The sequence below is a fragment of the Hippopotamus amphibius genome, chromosome 3 (assembly GCF_030028045.1).
Source record: "Hippopotamus amphibius kiboko isolate mHipAmp2 chromosome 3, mHipAmp2.hap2, whole genome shotgun sequence".
Classification (NCBI taxonomy): Eukaryota; Metazoa; Chordata; class Mammalia; order Artiodactyla; family Hippopotamidae; genus Hippopotamus; species Hippopotamus amphibius.
In genome coordinates this window covers 95,941,393-95,961,448 of record NC_080188.1, presented here as the reverse complement: position 1 = coordinate 95,961,448, position 20,056 = coordinate 95,941,393, and the positions used below count along the sequence as shown (strand labels likewise).

At 39.3% G+C, this 20,056-nt stretch overlaps 1 protein-coding gene across 10 annotated transcripts in view; it reads right to left on the bottom strand.

Moving 5' to 3' along the window:
* Positions 1 to 20,056, bottom strand: part of KLHL2 (kelch like family member 2) — a 142,285-nt gene that overhangs the window by 93,620 nt on the left and 28,609 nt on the right. For 8 of the 10 annotated variants that reach the window (XR_009052541.1, XR_009052543.1, XR_009052544.1 and 5 more), the window contains exon 4: positions 9,507 to 9,628. The exons of the other annotated variants lie outside the window; for them this stretch is intronic. Coding sequence is in view for 3 of the 8 variants with exons in the window: in XM_057726129.1 (XP_057582112.1) it covers positions 9,507 to 9,628 (122 nt within the window). In the remaining 5 variants the exon portion in view is untranslated. The remainder of the gene's footprint in view (positions 1 to 9,506; positions 9,629 to 20,056) is intronic. 10 annotated transcript variants of the gene reach the window in all.

Sequence of the window (20,056 nt, the reverse complement as noted above, 5' to 3'; positions counted from 1 at the left end):
CACGGGCATAGCCTCTCTCTGTCTTTCGGCGCCTGCAACGGGCAGTGGAGGGACCCCTGTGGGCCACCTAAGGCACTCAGGGATAGCAAGGACCCTCAGGCCCTCGGGCAGGGCTAGCTTAAAGCCCCTGCGAATGCCGGCAGCAGGGAGGCTACTGAGAACAAAAAAACCTAGCGAGAGACTCAACTCTGAGACACTCTGTTTACACCTGAGCCGCTGGCATCCCTCTGCAACAGGCACCACCACGGTCGACTGAGCTGCCATGACCTAGGCAGGGTGCCCTGGTGGAGGTGTAGCTGGGGGGAGGAGCTGCCGTTGGAGTTGCTCTCTTGGCTTGAGCCGCCAGTGTCCCTCTGCAACAGGCACCACCCAAGAGCTGCCCAAGCCACCGTGACCCAGGCAGAGTGCCACTGCTGACTCCCTCCCAGGGGAAGGAGCCACTATTGTACCCTGCCCCTCCCCACACACCAACACTTACAGACGAACAATAAAGGCAGCTCTGCTGGTCACAGAATAATACAAAAAACCCAAGGCGAGTAGAAGGACACTTACAGCTGAGACTCCAAGGACAGAAATGTTAGTACCAATTCCATTGAACTGGTCCATTCTGGGATCAGTTCTAGTTTTGGTTTTTTTTTCTTTTTTTCTTTATTAATTACAATCTTAGTCCTAAGGGATCTACAAGTTTTATAACATATTTTGTATTATACATTTTATTCTATTTTTATTTTTAGCCTTTTTATATACTTCTATTTCTAACTAAGTTTTTGGTAGTACAGACAATATATTTCTCATACCTTCCTTTCATCTCTATCTTTTATACATTTCTATTCCTTTCTTTTTATTTGCATATTTCCAGTCACACTACGCTCTTCCATTCCCCTGTCTTCCATCCATTTTTAGTTTCTTTTATCTTAACATACTTATAAGCAACACTATTGATCTGCTCAGACTCCTTGCTCTATTCTCCAGATGACACACTGCCTTGGTATTTAATATTAGGTTTTTGTCTTTATCTTAGTTCTTAGTACAATTGTCTAATTTCATTCTGAGAATCTCCATTCTGTCTGGTGGTACTCTAGCTCTTTTCTATATTTGATTCTAGCTTTCAATATCTCCCTGGATTTGTGTTTGTATACGTAAGGTGTTATTTGTTTGTTTCTTTTTGCTTTAGCTTCTGTGTTCTTCTGTTTTGGTTTTCAATTTCTGTTGGTTTTCTCTTTGAATATCTGATAGCATACTGGGGTTCTTCTGTCAGGTTTTTCTAGTGACTTATATCTTAATGGATTCAGTAACTGTGTGTCTTATACATGTATGTGTTTCCTAGACTTCGTATTTGTTTGACCCAACACTCAGCCATTAGCCTGGGGCTTGCACAGTCTTCTATAAACCCCTTCTATTGCCAGGACGAGCAACCCCGGAAGTTTAGACAACCACGAGGAAACAAAGAAACACCATGCAGGCAAAGGAGCAGGGAAAAAACCCACAAGACCAAATAAATGAAGAGGAAATAGGAAAAATGCCTGAAAAAGAATTCAGAGTAATGATAGTAAAAATGATACAAAATCTCAATAACAAAATAAAGTACAAGAAACAGTTCATAAGAACTCAGAAGAACTAAGGAACAAACAAACAGCAATGGATAACAAAATAACTGCAATTAAAAATACTCTACATGGTATAACCAGCAGAATGACTGAGGCAGAAGAACGAATAAGTGAGTTGGAAGATAGAATGGGGGAAATAACTGCCACAGAGCAGGAAAGAGAAAAAAGATTAAAAAGAATAGAAGACAGTCTCAGAGACCTCAGTGATAACATCAAGCACACCAACATTCGAATTATAGGCATCCCAGAAGAAAAAGAAAAAAAGAAAGGGTCTGAGAAAATACTTGAAGAGGTTATAGTGGAAACCTTTCCCAACATGGGAAAGGAAATAATTAATCAAGTCCAAGAAGCACAGAGAGTCCCATACAGAATAAACCCAAGGAGAAATACACCCAGGCACATATTAATTAAACTAACAACAATTAAAAACCAAGAAAAAATATTAAAAGCAGCAATAGAAAAGCAACAAATAACAGATAAGGGAAAGCCCATAAGGATAACAGCTGACCTTTCTACAGAAACTCTGCAGGCCAGAAGGAAGTGGCAGGATATACTGAAAGTCCTGAAAGAGAGAAACCTACAGCCAAGAATACTCTACCCAACAAGAATCTCATTCAGATTTGAGGGAGAAATCAAAAGCTTTCCAGACAAGCAAATGTTAAGAGAATTCAGCACCACCAAACCAGCCTTACAACAAGTGCTAAAGGAACTTCTCTAAGTAGGAAACACAAGAAAAGGAAAACACCTACAAATACAAACCCAAAACAATTAAGAAAATGGTAATAGGAACACACATGTCAATATCACCTTAAATGTAAATGGATTAAGTGCTCCAACCAAAAGACACAGACTGGCTGAATGGATACAAAAAGAAGACCCTTCTATATGCTGCCTACAAGAAACCCACTTCAGACCAAGGGATACATATAGACTGAAAGTAAAGGGATGGAAAAAGATATTCCATGCAAATGGAAGTCAAAAGAAAGCTGGAGTAGCAATACTCGTATCAGACAAATAAGACATTAAAGTAAAGACTATTACAAGAGACAAGGAAGGACACTACATAATGATCAAGGGATCCATCCAAGAAGAACATATCACAATGGTAAATATCTATGCCCCCAACATAGGAGCATCTCAATACATAAGGCAAATGCTAACAGCCATAAATGGGGACATCGACAGTAACACAATAATAGTGGGAGACTTGAACACCCCACTTACATCAACGGACAGATCATCCAAACAGAAAATAAAGACACACAAGCTTTAAATGACACATTAGACCATCTCGACTTAATCGATGTCTACAGGACATTCCATCCAAAAACGACAGACTACACTTTCTTCTCAAGTGGACACAGAACATTTTCCAGGATAGATCACATCTTGGGTCACAAATCGAACCTCGGCAAATTCAAGAAAATTGAAATCATATCAAGCATCTTCTCAGACCATAATGCCATGAGACTAGATATCAATTACACACAAAAAAACTGTAAAAATTACAAACACATGGAGGCTAAACAATTCACTCCTAAACAACCAAGAAATCATTAAATCAAAGAGGAAATCAAAAAATATCTAGAAACAAATGACAACGAAAACACAACAACCCAAAACCTATGGGACACAGCAAAAGCAGTTCTAAGAGGGAAGCTTATAGCAATACAGTCCTACCTTAAGAAACAAGAAAAATATCGAATAAACAACCTAACCTTACATTTCAAACAATTAGAAAAAGAAGAACAAAGAAACCCCAAAGTGAGCAGAAGCAAAGAAATCATAAAGATCACAGCAGAAATAAATGAAAAAGAAAGGAAGGAAGCAATATCAAAAATTAATAAAACTAAAAGCTGGTTCTTTGAGAAGATAAACAAAGTTGATAAACCATTAGCCAGACTCATCAAGAAAAAAGGGAGAAGATGCAAATCAACAGAATTAGAAATGAAAAAGGAGAAGTCACAACGGACACCTCAGAAATACAAAAGATCATGAGAGACTACTACAAGCAACTATAGGCCAATAAATTGGATAACCTGGAACAAATGGATACATTCTTAGAAAAATACAATCTTCCAAGACTGAACCAGGAAGAAATAGAAACTGTGAATAGACCAATCCAAGTACAAAAATTGAGGCAGTGATTAAAAATCTCCCAACACACAAAAGCCAAGGGCCAGATGGATTCACAGGTGAATTCTATCAAATATTTTGAGAAGAGCTAACACCTATCCTTCTCAAACTCTTCCAAATTATAGTAGAAGGAGGAACACTCCCAAACTCATTCTACGAGGCCACCATCACCCTGATACCAAAACCAGGCAAAGATGTCACAAAAAAAATAAAATTATAGACCAATATCACTGATGAATATAGATGCAAAAATCCTCAACAAAATACTAGCTAAAAGAATCCAACAGCACATTAAAAAAATCATACACCATGATCAAGTGGGGTTTATCCCTGGGATGCAAGGATTCTTCAATATACGCAAATCAATCAATGTGATACATCATATTAACAACTTGAAGGATAAAAACCATATGATCATCTCAATAGATGCAGAAAAAGCTTTTGACAAAATTCAACATCCATTTATGATAAAAGCTCTCCAGAAAATGGGCATAGAAGGAAATTACCTCAACATAATAAAAGCCATATATGAGAAACCAAAAGTCAACATCATTCTCAGTGGGGAAAAACTGAAAGAACTCCCTCTAAGAACAGGAACAAGACAAGGGTGTCCACTCTCACCATTATTATTCAACACAGTTTTGGAAGTTTTAGCCATGGCAATCAGAGAAGAAAAAGAAATAAAAGGAGTACAAATTGGAAAAGAAGTAAAATTGTCACTCTTTGCAGATGACATGATATTATACCTAGAAAACACCAGAGATTCTACCAGAGAACTGCTAGCACTAATTGGCGAATTTAGTAAAGTAGCAGGATACAAAAGTAATGCACAGAAATCTCTTGCATTCCTATACACTAACAACGGAAGAGCAGAAAGAGAAATTAAGGAAACTCCCCTATTTACCACTGCAACAAAAAGAATAAAATACCTAGGAATAAATCTGCCTAAGGAGGCACAAGATCTGTATGCAGAAAACTTTTAGACATTGATGAAAGAAAACAAGGACGACACAAACAGATGGAGGGACATACCATGTTCCTGGATTGGAAGAATCAACATCGTGAAAATGTCTGTACTACCCAAAGCAATTTACAGATTCAATGGAATCCCGATCAAATTACCAATGGCATTTTTCACAGAACTAGAACAAGAAATCTTACAATTTGTATGGAGACACAAAAGACCCCGAATAGCCAAAGCAATCTTGAGAAGGAAAAATGGAGTTGGTGGAATCAGGCTTCCTGACTTCAAACTATACTACAAGGCCATAGTGATCAAGACAGTATGGTACTGGCACAAAAATAGAAAGGAAGATCAATGGAACAGAATAGAGAACTCAAGAGGTAAGCCCAAACACATATGGGCACCTTATCTTTGACAAAGGAGGCAAGAATATACAATGGAAAAAAGACAGCCTCTTCAATAAATGGTGCTGGGAAAATTGGACAGCAACATGTAAAACAATGAAATTAGAACACTTCCTAACACCATACACAAAAATCAACTCCAAATGGATTAAAGACCTACATGTAAGGCCAGACACTATCAAACTCCTAGAGGAAAACATAGGCAGAACACTCTATGACGTACATCAAAGCAACATCCTTTTTGACCCACCTCCTAGAATCACGGAAATAAAATCAAGAATAAACAAATGGGACCTCATGAAACTTAAAAGCTTTTGCACAGCAAAAGAAACCATAAACAAGACAAGAAGGCAACCCTCAGAATGGGAAAAAATAGTTGCCTATGAAACAACAGACAAAGGATTAACCTCCAAAATATACAAGTAGCTCATGCAGCTTCATACCAAAAAAGCAAATAACCCAATCCACAAATGGGTGGAAGACCTAAATAGACATTTATCCAAAGGAGACATACAGCTGGCCAACAAACACATGAAAAGATGCTCAACATCACTCATCATCAGAGAAATGCAAGTCAAAGCCACAATGAGGTATCACCTCACACTGATCAGAATGGCCATCATCACAAAATCTGTAAACAACAAATGCTAGAGAGGGTGTGGAGAAAAGGGAACTCTCCTGCACTGTTGGTGGGAATGTAAGTTGATACAGCCACTATGGAAAACAATTTGGAGGTTCCTTAAAAAACTACAAATAGAACTACCATATGATCCAGTAATCCCACTCCTGGGCATATATCCAAAGAAAACCATAATCCCAAAAGAAACATGTACCATAATGTTTATTGCAGCACTATTTACAATAGCCAGGATATGGAAGCAACCTAAATGCCCATCAACAAATGAATGGATAAAGAAGATGTGGCATATATATACAATGGAATATTACTCAGCTATAAAAAGGGATGAGATGGAGCTATATGTAATGAGGTGCATAGACCTAGAGTCTGTCATACACAGTGAAGTAAGTCAGAAAGAGAAAGACAAATACTGTATGCTAACTCACATACACGGAATCTAAAAATGGTACTGGTGAACTCAGTGACAAGACAAGAACAAGGACGCAGATGCAGAGAATGGACTGGAGAACTCGAGGTTTGGGGGGGGCGGGGGGTGAAGTCGAAGCTGATATGAAGCAAGAGAGTAGCACAGACATATATATACTACCAACTGTAAAATAGATAGCCAGTGGGAAGTTGTTATATAACAAAGGGAGTTCAACTCGAGGATGGAAGATGCCTTAGAGGACTGGGATGGGGAGGGTGGGGGGGAGTCGAGGGAGGGAGGAAATATGGGGATGTGCGTATAAATACAGACGATTGACCTTGGTGTACCTCAAAAACTGGTACAAGAGTGTAAAGCAATTATACTCCAAAAAAAAAAAAAAATAGAGTTATAGAAAAGGTAGCTAATTTTAATCAATTTTATTTCCAAACGGACTTTTCCAAAACAAGTATTTTTCAATGGAATATAAAATAAGGCTTTATATACCAAGATATCCCTATGCTGAAGAAACCTCCCTCTTCCAAAAAGAAACAAAAACAATGTGAATGTTAAGCATTTAATGAGTCTGCCAAATACAACTCTTTGAATGTATTCCTGTACGAGCCAGAAATATACACAAAGGCAAATTAGCAGGGCAAGAGGTTTTCTGAGAGGTGTGAAGAATAACGCTTTAGGACTGGGACGTGACAGCTATTAAAAGAAACATAAGTGGCGTCTTCCCAGTTCCTCACAGGCCAATACCTCCACCGCAAGAGCTACTATAAACAGCATTCAGAGCTGAATTCAGTCTAGTCTCCTAGGCCTCAATTACCTTTTGCAATTTTCCCCCACGTGACGCACGGTGTGAATCAAAGACACCAATCAGTAATTCATTTACTGAAGGTCAGATACAGTGCACAATGAGACTCATATGCACTCAAATGAATAAAAAGAAGGAGCAAAAGACACCCAAGACAAGGGTCTTGCTGAAAACAATGCCCTAGCATCCAGCAATACCTGTAGAGAAAAGACCGAATACCAAATATTTTCCTCCAGGTTAAAAAAATGTTCACAAAGCATCTGATTCACACCTTTGTACATGACTTCAGGATCAACCCAGGCTTTTCAAATGCTTTACCTCATGAATGGGACTTCCAAGCAGAGGTTAACTGAGGCCATCTAGGAAGGATGACCAGGAGGCCTTACCACTGCCAATATTTAAGATTTAATAACAGCATGTCCTAACAAGTTAAAGTGCAAAGATTTCAGTCTCCAAACTCAAATGTTTTGTAGCATATTTCAACTAATTACAAGGGACAAAAGATTTCTTATTTGCACAAGTAGAATTCAGAGATTACTTCTGAGAAATTAGTCCTAGTTCTTTTTGCTGTCCTCAAAATACAGTCTACCTATTGGAAGGAGTATAAATAAATACAAACTTTAGATGGCAATTTGGCATATGTATAAGAAATTAAAACACACGTGTACCTTTTGTTTTAGCAATTACATGCTAAGGAATCTAATCCAGGAAATTTTTGGATGCAAATATAAAAATGCTCATTCACTGCAACATTTTTGTAAAGGTGAAAAATCATATATGCTGATTAACATATGGGACACCTCACAAAAGAATGAGCTGGACCCACATGTACTGACATGTGAAAAACATCAAGACAGTAAAGCAAGTTACAGAACAACAGGTATAGTAAAAATATACTTATGTCAAGAAAATCATGTGTGTGTAACTGCACAGAAAATGGTCTTAAAGATTAACACCAAACAGATAACAGAGGCTACCCTTTGGGGAAAGAGTAGATCACAGAGTGTGGGAAAGGTGAGTGCGAAGAGAAGTGCAGTTTTAAAGAGGGACTTTCACTTTCTCCTCCACATACACCTGTATTATTTAAACCTTTACATCATACATACGAGGGTGAGTCAAAAATTATCCGCACTCCAGTTATATTAAAATTTCTGTTGGCCACACTGTCTTAGCAGCACTTTCTTTTCAAGCCTACTGTCTCCCCAGTCACTGCTGTACAGGTGTGAATGTGTTACATCAGTTCATTTGTAACTGTGGTGCGAGCAAAAATGGATGCCCCACTTGTAATATGCACGAAAAAAGAGCAGTGTGCAGTAATTCCTTTTTTGTGGTCTGAGGGTGTACCTGGTGCTGTTATTTATTGAAGACTGTGTGCAGTATGGAGAAAGGGTTTTGTTGCGAAGAAGTGTGTATGAATGGATATCGAAGTTCAAGGAAGGTCACACAAGTGTTAGCCATCAAGATGGAGCCAGATGTCTGTCCACATTCACGGCTGATGACAACACTGAGCGTGCATGTGAAATGAATCTGTTGAATAGATGAGTGACAGTTTTCTGGGATTCTCAAGGGCCAGTATTGGAACATTATCAGAAAAAAGTTTCAACAATCAACAGTGCTTGTTACAACGAGATGCTTACTGAAGAGCTGAAGCCTAAACTTAGGATTAAACGCAGAGGACTGCTATCCAAGTGCGTTGTGATCTTGCATGACAATGCACATCCACACACTTCTGCCCACACTGTCGATCCTCTGCAAAAACTTCATTTTGAGGTGTTAAAGCATCCTCCCTACAGTCCTGATCTTGCTCCATCGGACTCTGACCTGTTTGGTCCCCTGAAAACAGCCCTACAAGGACAGAGATTCACTTCTGCTGAAGTGAAGACAGTGGTGTATTCGTGGCTCGCAGCTCAGCCTAAACATTTTTTAATGAAGGAATACGAAAGCTTGCTGACAGATGGATAAAGTGTATTGAAAAGCAAGGAGATTATGTCGAAAAATGATGTATTTGTCTTTTCTAAAAGTTAATTAAAATAAAATTTCTACAGCCAGAGTGCACATAATTTTTGACTCACCCTTGTATAAAACATTCGTTCTTTATAGAAAGTAAGAGAGATGCAATGTCAAGTTCTAGCTAAACTCCAGAATCACTAATAGAGGATGCTGAAATAATCAAAGAAGTAAAGGCTGTTGGCCACCAAAAACACCCTTTACAGACTTAACCTTCCAGGGAATAAAGGAAAATGTGGGCAGCACTGACCAAAAGTTATAAATGAACATGACCATGTCTTCATAAAAGAACATGCATCATTCAGAGAACTAAAGGGTTCGTATCTTAGAACTTTAAGAACATAAAAGATACTGAAATCAGGAGCATTATTAAAAAGCTATAATCATTCTAAATGTCTCTCAGAAATACTGTTTTAATAACAAATTCTATTGTTTTGGTGCAAAGTGTCTATGTACGGGCATGCTCCTTTGCATTAGAACACTGACACGTGTAAAGAACCAAGTGGTATGAGGTGTCACCCTTACCTGTACATTCTCTTCTGTCACCTGAATCTCTGCCGTGTAAACATAGTCAATCAACATCCTCAAGGTCCAGCCGTCCACCTCCTTGATTCGAACTCTCTTTGCTCGGCTCTCACTCATCTCCCCTGAAACAGAAGGAGCAAGGCTGACGCACGGCAGACGCCCAGCAGGAAGACCAGGCCCAGACAGACAGCCACTCAACCGTGTTCAGCAGGCAACACGGGCAGCCGCATCAGCAGGCCTACATTCCCCTACCTCCCCCAAAAGCTTACTTGAGGAAACCACACAGACACGTCTGTTCCCCACTAACACCTGGAAATCACATCATGGCAATGAAGGTGCCACATGTCCAACTGCATAAACTCTTGATACCTGTAGCATTAATAGGTTCAGGACCCAATGCTGTCCATGCCTTTTTTTGGCCCATGCTGTGGATAAAGAATGTCACCTGCCATATCAGTAAACAAAGGATGTTGCAGCCATCAGCCATTGCAGGCCACCCCAGACTGCGCATCATGAAGGGATTCAGAATGGGGGAAAAAGATAGGATACTGGCCCTATGTAGTTAAGGTGCATATCAAAGGAATGACTTCAATGAGCCCAGATTCTTGTATCTTCCCATACATAGAAAAGCACTAAATTTATTAACTTGTCCGGTTTTTCTTTAATTAACAGCAATCTTTTGATGTTCCAATTACCTGGTTTTTTTTGCAAAAACCACTATGTATCCTGGCTTCTTCCTTACCTCTTTGGAGCCATCCCTCAGAGACATCTGAGAGGCTGCCTTCTGGGCTGAACTCCTCTCAAAGTCAGCTAAATAAAACATAATTCTCAACTTCTAGGATGTGCAGTTTTTTACTTGACAATGTTTTAGAGCAGTTTCTTTTCCTTTTGAATTTCTACTCAAGACTAGAACACAGTGTTACCCCATAAGTCTAACTGCCAGGTTCACAGCACTCACTCACCCTCAGGGATACCAGTGCCTGCCCCTGCCCTTAGGGAGGACACACCTCTCAGACAGGAAACAATCAGAACACAAATTACAGAAGATGCCCAGGAAATGCAAGACAAAAGGAGGATCTTAAAAGAGGTGAGTCAATGGCCAGGGCAAATGGCAATGGGCCTTCTAGCCCAAGTTCCGTTCTTATCTGTCATCTTATCTGTCACCTGTGGCAACTTCATCCTGAAGTCATTTCCACACCAGCATTGATTACTAAAGCCAGATGCCCTTCTACATCACTGCCTGATAAATAAGTGGTACAAGACCTCCCTCCTACTACCCACCAAACTAGCTAAGCATTCAGGGATCATAAATAAGATACTCTCTTGTGGAAAGAAACGGGGAAGCAGAAAAGAGAAGGGATGGCCCTGAAACCCAGGAGAGTTAGAAGCAGGTTTGGGCACATATGCGTGGACATAAATGGCCCAAGAATAGGGAAACATGAACAACTGAATGGGGAAAGAAAACCCAATTAAAATCAAGCCAGTCTAAAAATAATATTGAGCACTAGCGGACATCTTAGCAAAAAGGTTTAGTTCTACATGCATTAGGTTTCAAAGATAAAAAGTACGAAAAACAATGCCACCATCCCTCACTGTAAGGAAAACAACACAACGGCCTCAAGATTTCTTGAAAGTTCATTTCTTTTTCAGGTACAGTATACTGTCAGCGACCATAAACTATCAGAAAAGCCTAAAGGAATTTATAATTATACAAAGTTCCTTTGCAAACATAAACACTAGGAAGAGAAATAATAATGGTGACGTATACTTAACTGCCTGCTTCTCTGGAGATTATCTCTAACAAAAGCTCAGAAAAAAGCTGTTCTCCTAAGAGCTAAAATATCTGAAAAAATACTACGCCACTTCCTGGGGCTGGGGGGCAACATCCATTGGTATCACAAGGGAAGAGAGAAAGTTAATGACATGCTCCTGTTATATGCTTATATAGCAGGAAGACAAGGGATCAGGCTATGTGTCTGCTGCCTCAGCATATTTGGTATTTTCCCGCTTTTCAAGAAAAGGGGGAAAGCATGTCTTTTCCCCCTTAAAGAAAAGGGTTAAAAAAGCAGGGTCGAGGAATATGGAAACGTAATTCTTCATCTACATATAAGGCACCTTCCTCTGTCCTACTCTCTCTGGATATTATAGCTAGATGGGATTTGTGTCATCTGAAAACTGTTTTGTGACAAAAGTGAGGACGCTTTGGTAACTCCCACTTGGACTTTAGCGAAAGGCCACTCTAACTCATCTCTAGGGCCCCTGTGAGGTGTAAAGCCCCACAGGGCCTGGGGCCACACAAGAGTAAAGCCATGTACTTAGTTCTCAAGGAGTCAACTCACTCCTCAGGACTCAGGCATGATTTAGACAAAAACAAGTTTGACTTTAATTTACATGTATGACTGAAAAATCATCAGTTCAATGTCAAGCAGTTTTTAATATAGTTTTTAAGGTATTGCTATAAGATGCACCGTGCTCATTCACACATTCCTTATGTCATTTTTAATATCAATTATTTCTCTCCCAAGAAAACTATCTACTTTCAACAAATTCTACCTCTATCATATACTGCTTTAGAAATGTTTTAATCTTTATTTTTCATATTAATTTACAAAAACAGTAACAAAAACAAATAGCTTGTCACAGACTATGTTAATAGTTTAAAAATTCCAGTAACTACTAAGAATCAAAACACATACTAAAGAGAGTTGTAAAGGCTATTTAGAGCTAATTCTAGTTGTTATATAGCATCTTAGTTACTGCCCTTTGCAGTGTTTATAGAGGAGATTTATTTTTGGTAATGAGATTTTCCTTTTTTTTGGCTTGTGGGATCTTCGTTCCCCAACCAGAGATTGAACCCGGGCCAACAGCAGTGAAAGCGCCAAGTCCTAACCACTGGACTGCCAGGGAATTCCCGATAATGAATTTTAAAAAGATACCCAATGATACTGTAAAGAGTTTAATCTCATAACATTTTTAACTTCCTCTCTTAGTGTTTTTCTCCTGAGTCTGATCATGTATTACAGAACTGAAGCTATACCAGGAAATCCACGCAGACATCGCCACCCTCATCTCCTCTCCACCCCTCCTGCTGCTGTGCCACCTCCTCCTCCTTCGCTATCTCCAGGATGGACTCCACACATCTTACCCTGGCACTCAAGCCTTCAGCTGCTCCCAGGCCAGGCATGCAGGCCCTGTCCATGTCCCACCCCTGCCTTGACACCCAGCCTCCTCTCTCCCTCCCACTTCTAGTCTTAATTTACGTAAGGAAGGAACTTTGTGTCATTCTCCACACACATCCAGCAATTTCCTACCTCGATGCCTTTGTAAGCTTCATCATCTCTGTCTCACTCCACAGGCTAACCCCACACATTCTGCAAGATTTGGCTGGGGCCTCTCCAAGGAGCCTTACTGCTGAGGGCCCAAGGCTAGGTTAGGCTCTCACCCTAGGTCACCTCCTGCAAATCCACTCTCTCTTAATAATATCTGGTTCTCCCTCCCTGGATTCTTGAGCTTCCTAAGAGCAGGGATGACGTCTTTCTTACCTCTGTATCCCACAATGCCTGACATATGGTAGATAACCCAATAAATAATGGCTGGATGAATGCATGACTAGAAAAATGAAAAGTAAAACAAGTGCCAATTTAAAATGCAGCACCATACTTAACACAATTAGTTAACACTTAAGTTAGGCTTGAATATGGGTATTCTAGCTCTGAAGGATTTCAGTCAACGAACATTTACTGAACACCCACTATATAGGCTGAACTAAACACTTTCACTAGTGAACACTGCACCATCTCTACTTCTTTTGAGAAAGGAAATAAAGTCCTCCAAATTGTAAACACTTACGGACATATGTATGGATAGAAACATTTCCATCTCAAGGACCTTAATTAGGACTCCTGAAGCCCAGAACAAACTGGTGACTGAATGTACCCATTCTGGAGTCCTAAACAGTAAACAGGTTTAAGAGAGCAAACCCTAGGATTGGTAAAAAACTCTTATGATTCTAATTTCAGTTATTGCTTAGCACACAAAGTAACTGAAAACATAAAAGTATAACACAGTAGACATTATACTATGGTGAAACCCTAAGAATTGAATGACAAATTTACAGCCACACTTTTTTTTAATAAATTTATTTATTTATTTATTTATTTATTTATTGGCTGTGTTGGGTCTCCGCTGCTGCACACAGGCTTTCTCTAGTTACAGTGAGCAGAGGCTACTCTTCATTGTGGTGCATGGGCTTCTCATTGTGGTGGCTTCTCTTGCTGTGGAGCACGGGCTCTAAGCACAAGGGCTTCACTAGTTGCAACATGCGGGCTCAGTAGCTGTGGCTCACAGGCTCTAGAGCACAGGCTCAGCAGTTGTGGCTTGTGGGCTTAGCTGCTCCACAGCATGTGGGATCTTCCCAGACCAGGGATGGAACCTGTGTCCCCTGCATTGGCAGGCAGATTCTCAACCACTGTGCCACCAGGGAAGTCCTACAGCCACATTTAATAAATAAATTTTATTCTATTACTCTTCAAATTACACTTGTCACCTGCTCCAATCATTATTGCCCTTTTGCTCATATTAGTCTTAGGTTACAAAGAAGCTACCAACACACTGGTATCTTCATTCTGGCAAGATGACCCGAATGCCCCTGTGAGGCACTGGCTATGGTGGCAGGGTACATAATTCCTCAATTCTACAACTAACCTAAGGCAAACATGGTAAATGCATTACCCTGACAGTTTGGCTATAGTTTCAGTAAATTCTGGAATAAGTCTCTCAGCTCCTTAAAGAAAAATAGGAAAGAGACAACTCCTCTCCTTCCTCGAGACGCTGGGTCCGCTCTGGCAGGCATCTTGTATTCACGGGGGAAACAACCATAGGAAGCAACTTTCAGTGAGGACAGTGAGTGGCAACAGAAGGAAGAGCATTCCTGATGATCCAATCATGCCTGGTGCCCAGCCTGTTTTAATTATGAGAAAATGTATTTCCTTGCTACTTAAACCAGCTTAAGGGGAGTCTTCTGTTATATGCAGACTAAAGTTATGTGCACTTTATGCGCAATGCCCCATTTAATGTTCTTCACAGCAGTTGGTAATATAAGAAATTATCTTTTCTTAATGTTTCCTCAGTGTCTCACCCTTCCTGCTCCAAAGCCTAGGATAACACCGAGCACACAGAAGATGCTCAGTGAGTACTCCTTGATGAAGGAAAGCACAAATCCAAGACAAATATGCACACAACTTTTAAAAAAATTTTCACATCTTAATCATTCAAGTGATAATCTATCTTTTCCTATTCTAATTCACCTTACTAAATCATGTTCAATATGACAAAAGAAATTATCAAAAAGCACCCCCCAAAAAGTAGAGTGAAAATAAAAATACAATATTTCCCACTAGATTTCAGATATTTTAGACTGTGGCACTAAAGAAGTCTCAAATATATTTGTTAAGGAAAATAGCATTTTAAATGCTACATTTGTACGTACACAAGTAATTTAAAAACACATGAATCGGGAATGTGCCTGGAGGTCCAGTGGTTAAGACACCATGCTTCCACTGCAGGGGGCATGGGTTCCACCTCTGGCTGGGGAACTCAGATCCCACATGCCACATGGCATGGCCCAAAAAAACCAAACCAAACCAAAACAAACCAAACAAAATAAGGATGATAAATAAATATATAAAAACACAAGAACCCAACTTGATATATTCTTTCTCAAGTAACAGTTATATGACCTGGCCTTGATCTAAATGGCCCATACTTCACAAAAGAGAAACCTGTGATTACATCACAGAGTTACTTTTCACCTCCCTTCTCCTACCAAATACTTGGAACCAGGATGAGTAACAGAATTCTTTTTTAGGTGATATAATTTGAATGAAAAATCCACCTACAGTTTATGGGAGATGAAAAACAAGGGCCAAAAAAATATCTGTAGAGCCCCCATCTCCTAATAGGTGAGTCACAGGGAATAAAAGGAGCACAGGTGCCACTGCAGACACTCTGCTTACTGCTGATCACTGAGCCAGAGCACACAAACATTACGGCATGTGATGGAGTAGAAGCATGCCAAAGGCTACTGTGGGCCTCACCACGTTTTTTATGACAGATAATATAAATATAACAGGACTTCAGACCAGGAAAACAGATAAACAATGGGCTCATAGTCTAGCAAATCTTAAATGAATATATGTACACTAAACCACCTACACCAAATCTTCATGTCTTCTTTACCTAATCTCTGCCAAACTGTTGACTATTTAGTGGATTTAAAAGAAGAAAATGAACAAAGACGGCCAGAAAGCTAAATAGCATCTATTGCCGAAGAACCACAAAAGTCTAGCCTACCAAGCACATGAAAAGATGCTCAAGAACATTAGTCATTAGGGAAGGCAAATTAAAACTATAAGAGATGCCATTTCACATCCATTAGAATGACCACAACTGAAGAAAAAAAAAAGACAGGAAGTAACAAGTGTTGGCAAGGACGCAGGGAAATGGGACACGCATACATACATAATGTAGGGACGTAAAATGACATAGCCACTAGGGGACACAGCATAGCAAGTTTTATAAGTTAAATATAAACTTACCACATACCCAACAATTCCACACATAGGAATCTACCACCATGAGAAATAAAAATATTTTCCACACAAAAAACTGCACATGAATGTTCACAGTAGCATTATTCATAATAGCCCAAAACTGGAAACAACCTAAATGTCTGTCAGTTGGTAAATGAATAGTCGAAACGTGCTGTTTTCATACAATGGAATCTACTTAGCAATAAAAAGGAGCAAACTGATGATACACACTATGACATGGATAAGCCTCAACAATACTATGTGGGAACAAAGTGTTGTAACGTTGATATGGTAACAGAAGTGCTACTCAGTAAACTTAGTAACAAACACTCAACACTACAACGAAAAGCATGCCTCAGTAAAGCTGTAAGAAAGAAAATCACAATCGAGGTACTCAATTCACATTTTATATGTGTCAGAAATTAACACAGTATCTCTATGTCACATCTACCTAAGCACCTAGCAATCTAAGATCTGAACAAGTACTCTCAAGCAGAAACAGGCTGAAATGCAAGAAGTATCCACCCATCAGTTAACTGAGATACATTAGGAATACTTACAGAATCAAACATCATCAGGGCCTCATTCCCATCAGTAGGCAAAACTCACTTATTCAGAAATTGCATGTCAGCTAAAACATGAAGAGGTGAGAACCATTAGGCAAAAAAAAAAAAGAAAAAAGAAAATAAGAAGAGAGGGAAGCTGAAATGTAGTTTAGATTATAAAGTAAACAGAGAAGAAAAATAGAGACATAATGAGATCTCTCATCTCCAGCATCCATGTCTCTGGCTGCTGAAGGCTCAGGAAGTTTGCAGACTAAGTGTCGTCTTTTGAAGGGAAAGGAAACGAACCCTGATCTTGTAATTTTAAGTTAATCACTACCTTTTGTAACTGGAAAATAAAATACTTATCAAAAAAATTCTAGTTCAAGATGTTTCCAATCTTTTATTCTTACAATATAAAGACATTTAGAAACTGAGGGTAAAAAATAATGATAACCATGAGAAGCAACTTAAATGCCCATCAACAGACGAATGGAGAAAGAAGACATGGTACATACATACAATGGAATATCACTCAGCTGTAAAAAGGAATGAAACTGGGACATTTGTAGAGACATGGATGGACCTAGAGACTGTCATAGAGAGTAAAGTGAGTCAGAAAGAGAAAAACAAATATCGTATATTAACACATATATGCAGAATATAGAAAAATGGTACAAATCAACCGGTTTGCAAGGCAGAAATAGAGACCCAGATGTAGAGAACAAACATATGGACACCAAGTGGGGAAAGCAGCGCGGGGGAATGAATTAGGAGATTGGGCTTGGGTACAGGAGAGCAAGAGGGCTGTAGGGAACAGAGACTCGACGGTTGAGGGTGTGCAAACTCTCATATATTCTGAGACCAAGACCAGAGGCAGCAGTTTGAAAGGATCCTGGGTTGGACCTATTTACTGATCTTGGAGAGCCTCCCAGAGAGGTAAGAGCTCACCCTGGGGGCACCGGTGCTGGCAGGTGCCATTTTGGGGTCCACTCTATAGGCTATTAGTGCCGGGGGCTCACCTGCCCACCAGCAGCCCTATGCTCCAACCAGGCCATGCAGACCACCTCATGCGAAGCCCACCCACCCTCCAGATTGACCACAGCTACTGTGTGAGGCATAGCCTTGCAGCCAACCAGGCCCGGGGCCAGCCCTGCCTACCGGACCACCCACAGTACTCTTCCCACCACAACAAAAGGGGCCACACAGCCCACCCAGGGGGCACCCTGAGAGCATACAGCTCTGAACAGGAGGGGTGTGAGCTGCCAGGCCCCACAGGATGTCAACTGCCTAAGGCCACTTCTCCAAGATCCAGAAACATAACCAACCTACCTGATACATAGAAATAAATGCAGAAAATTGGGCAAAGTGAGGAGACAGGGAAATATGTTCTAAACAAAGGAATAAGACAAAACTCTGAAAAAGAACTAAACAAAATAGAGACAAGCAATCTACCTGATAAAGAGTTCTATGTAATAATCATTAAGATGCTCCATGAACTTGGGAGAAGAACTGGATGAACACAGTGAGAATTTTAACAGAGAGTTAGAAAATATAAAGATGCACCAAACAGACCTGAAGATAAAATAACTGGAAAAAACACAAAAACAAAAACCTAGAAGGAATGAACAGTAATATTAGATGATACAGAGGAGTGGAATAGTAATCTGGAAGACAGAGTAGCAGAAATCACCCAAGATGAACAGAAAAAAAAAAAAAAAAGAATTTGAAAAAATGAGGGTAGTTTAAGAGACCTGTGGGACAACATCAAGCATACTAATATTCACATTATAGGGGAACCAGAAGAAGAGAGAAAAGGGCAGAGAACTTACTTGAAGAACTAACAGGTGAAAACTTCCTTAACCTAGAGAAAGAAACAGACAACAGGTAGAGGAAGCACAGAGTCCCAAACAAGAACTAAAAGAGTTCCACACCACAACATATTATAATAAAAATGCCAAAAATTAAGAATAAAGAGAAAATGTTAAAAGCAGCAAGGGAATGCCCACAGACTGTCAGATGACTTATCAACAGAAACTGAGCAGGCCAGGAAGAGTGCCATGATATATTCCAAGTGATGAAAAATTGAGTGCATTTCCTCTAAGATCAGAAACAAGACAAGGGTGTCCACTCTTGCCACTTTTATTCGACATAGTTTTGGAAGTCCTAGCCATGGCTACAAGAGAAGAAAAATATAAAAGGAATCCAAATGGGAAAGGAAGAAGTAAAACTGTCACTGTTTGCAGAGGACATGATACCATATATAGAAAATCCTAATGATGCTACCAAAAAAATATCAGAATTAAAAAATGAATTCAGTGAAGAAACAGAATAAAAATGTAATATACAGAAATCTGTCGTGTTTCTATACACTAATAACAACCCATCAAAAAGAGAAATTAAACAATCTCATTTAAAATTTCATCAAAAACAATATAATACCTAGGAATAAATATAACCAAAAAGGCAAAAAACTTGTACTCTGAAAGCTATAAGATACTGACGAAAGAAACTGAAGACGACACAAACAAATGGAAAGACATACCGTGCTCATGGGTTGGAAGAATTAATATTGCTAAAATGACCATAAACCCTAAGGTAATCTAAAGATTGAAAGCAATCCCTATCAAATTACCCATGACATTTTTCACAGAACTAGAACAAATAATTCTAAAATTTGTATGGAAACACAAAAGACCCCAAATAGCCAAAGCAATCTTGAGAAAGGAGAACAAAACTGGAGGTATCATGCTCCCTGATTTCAAATTATATTACAAAGCTATAGTAATCAAAGTAGTCTGATACTGGCACAAAAACAGATACATAGATCAATGTAACAGAATAGAGAGTACAGAAATAAATCCAAAGTTACATGGTCAATTAATCTCCAACAAAGGAGGCACCGGGGAATAGATAAATCTCCTCAATAAATGATCCTGGGAAAAGTGGACAGCTACATGCAAAAGAATCGAACTGGACTACTTTCTAACACCATGCACAAAATAAACTCAAAATGAGTTAAAGACTTAAATGTAAGACCTGAAACCATAAAACTCCTAGAAGAAAACACAGGCAGCATGGTCTTAGCAATATTTTTTGGATCTTTCTCCTGAGGCAAGAACAACAAAAGTGAAAATTAACAAATGGGACTAGATGAAACTAAAAAGCTTTCTGCACAGCAAAGGAAACTATCAACAAAGGCAGCGTACCAAATGGAAGAAAGTATTTGCAAATGAACTATCCAATAAGGAGTTTCTATCCAAAATATACTCATACAAAGAACGCATACAACTCAATATCAAAAAAAACAAAAACATAAAACAAAACAAAAACATTAAAAAATAGGCAGAGTACTTGTATAGACACTTTTCCAAAGAAGATATACAGGTGGCCAACAGACACAGGAAAAGATAGCATC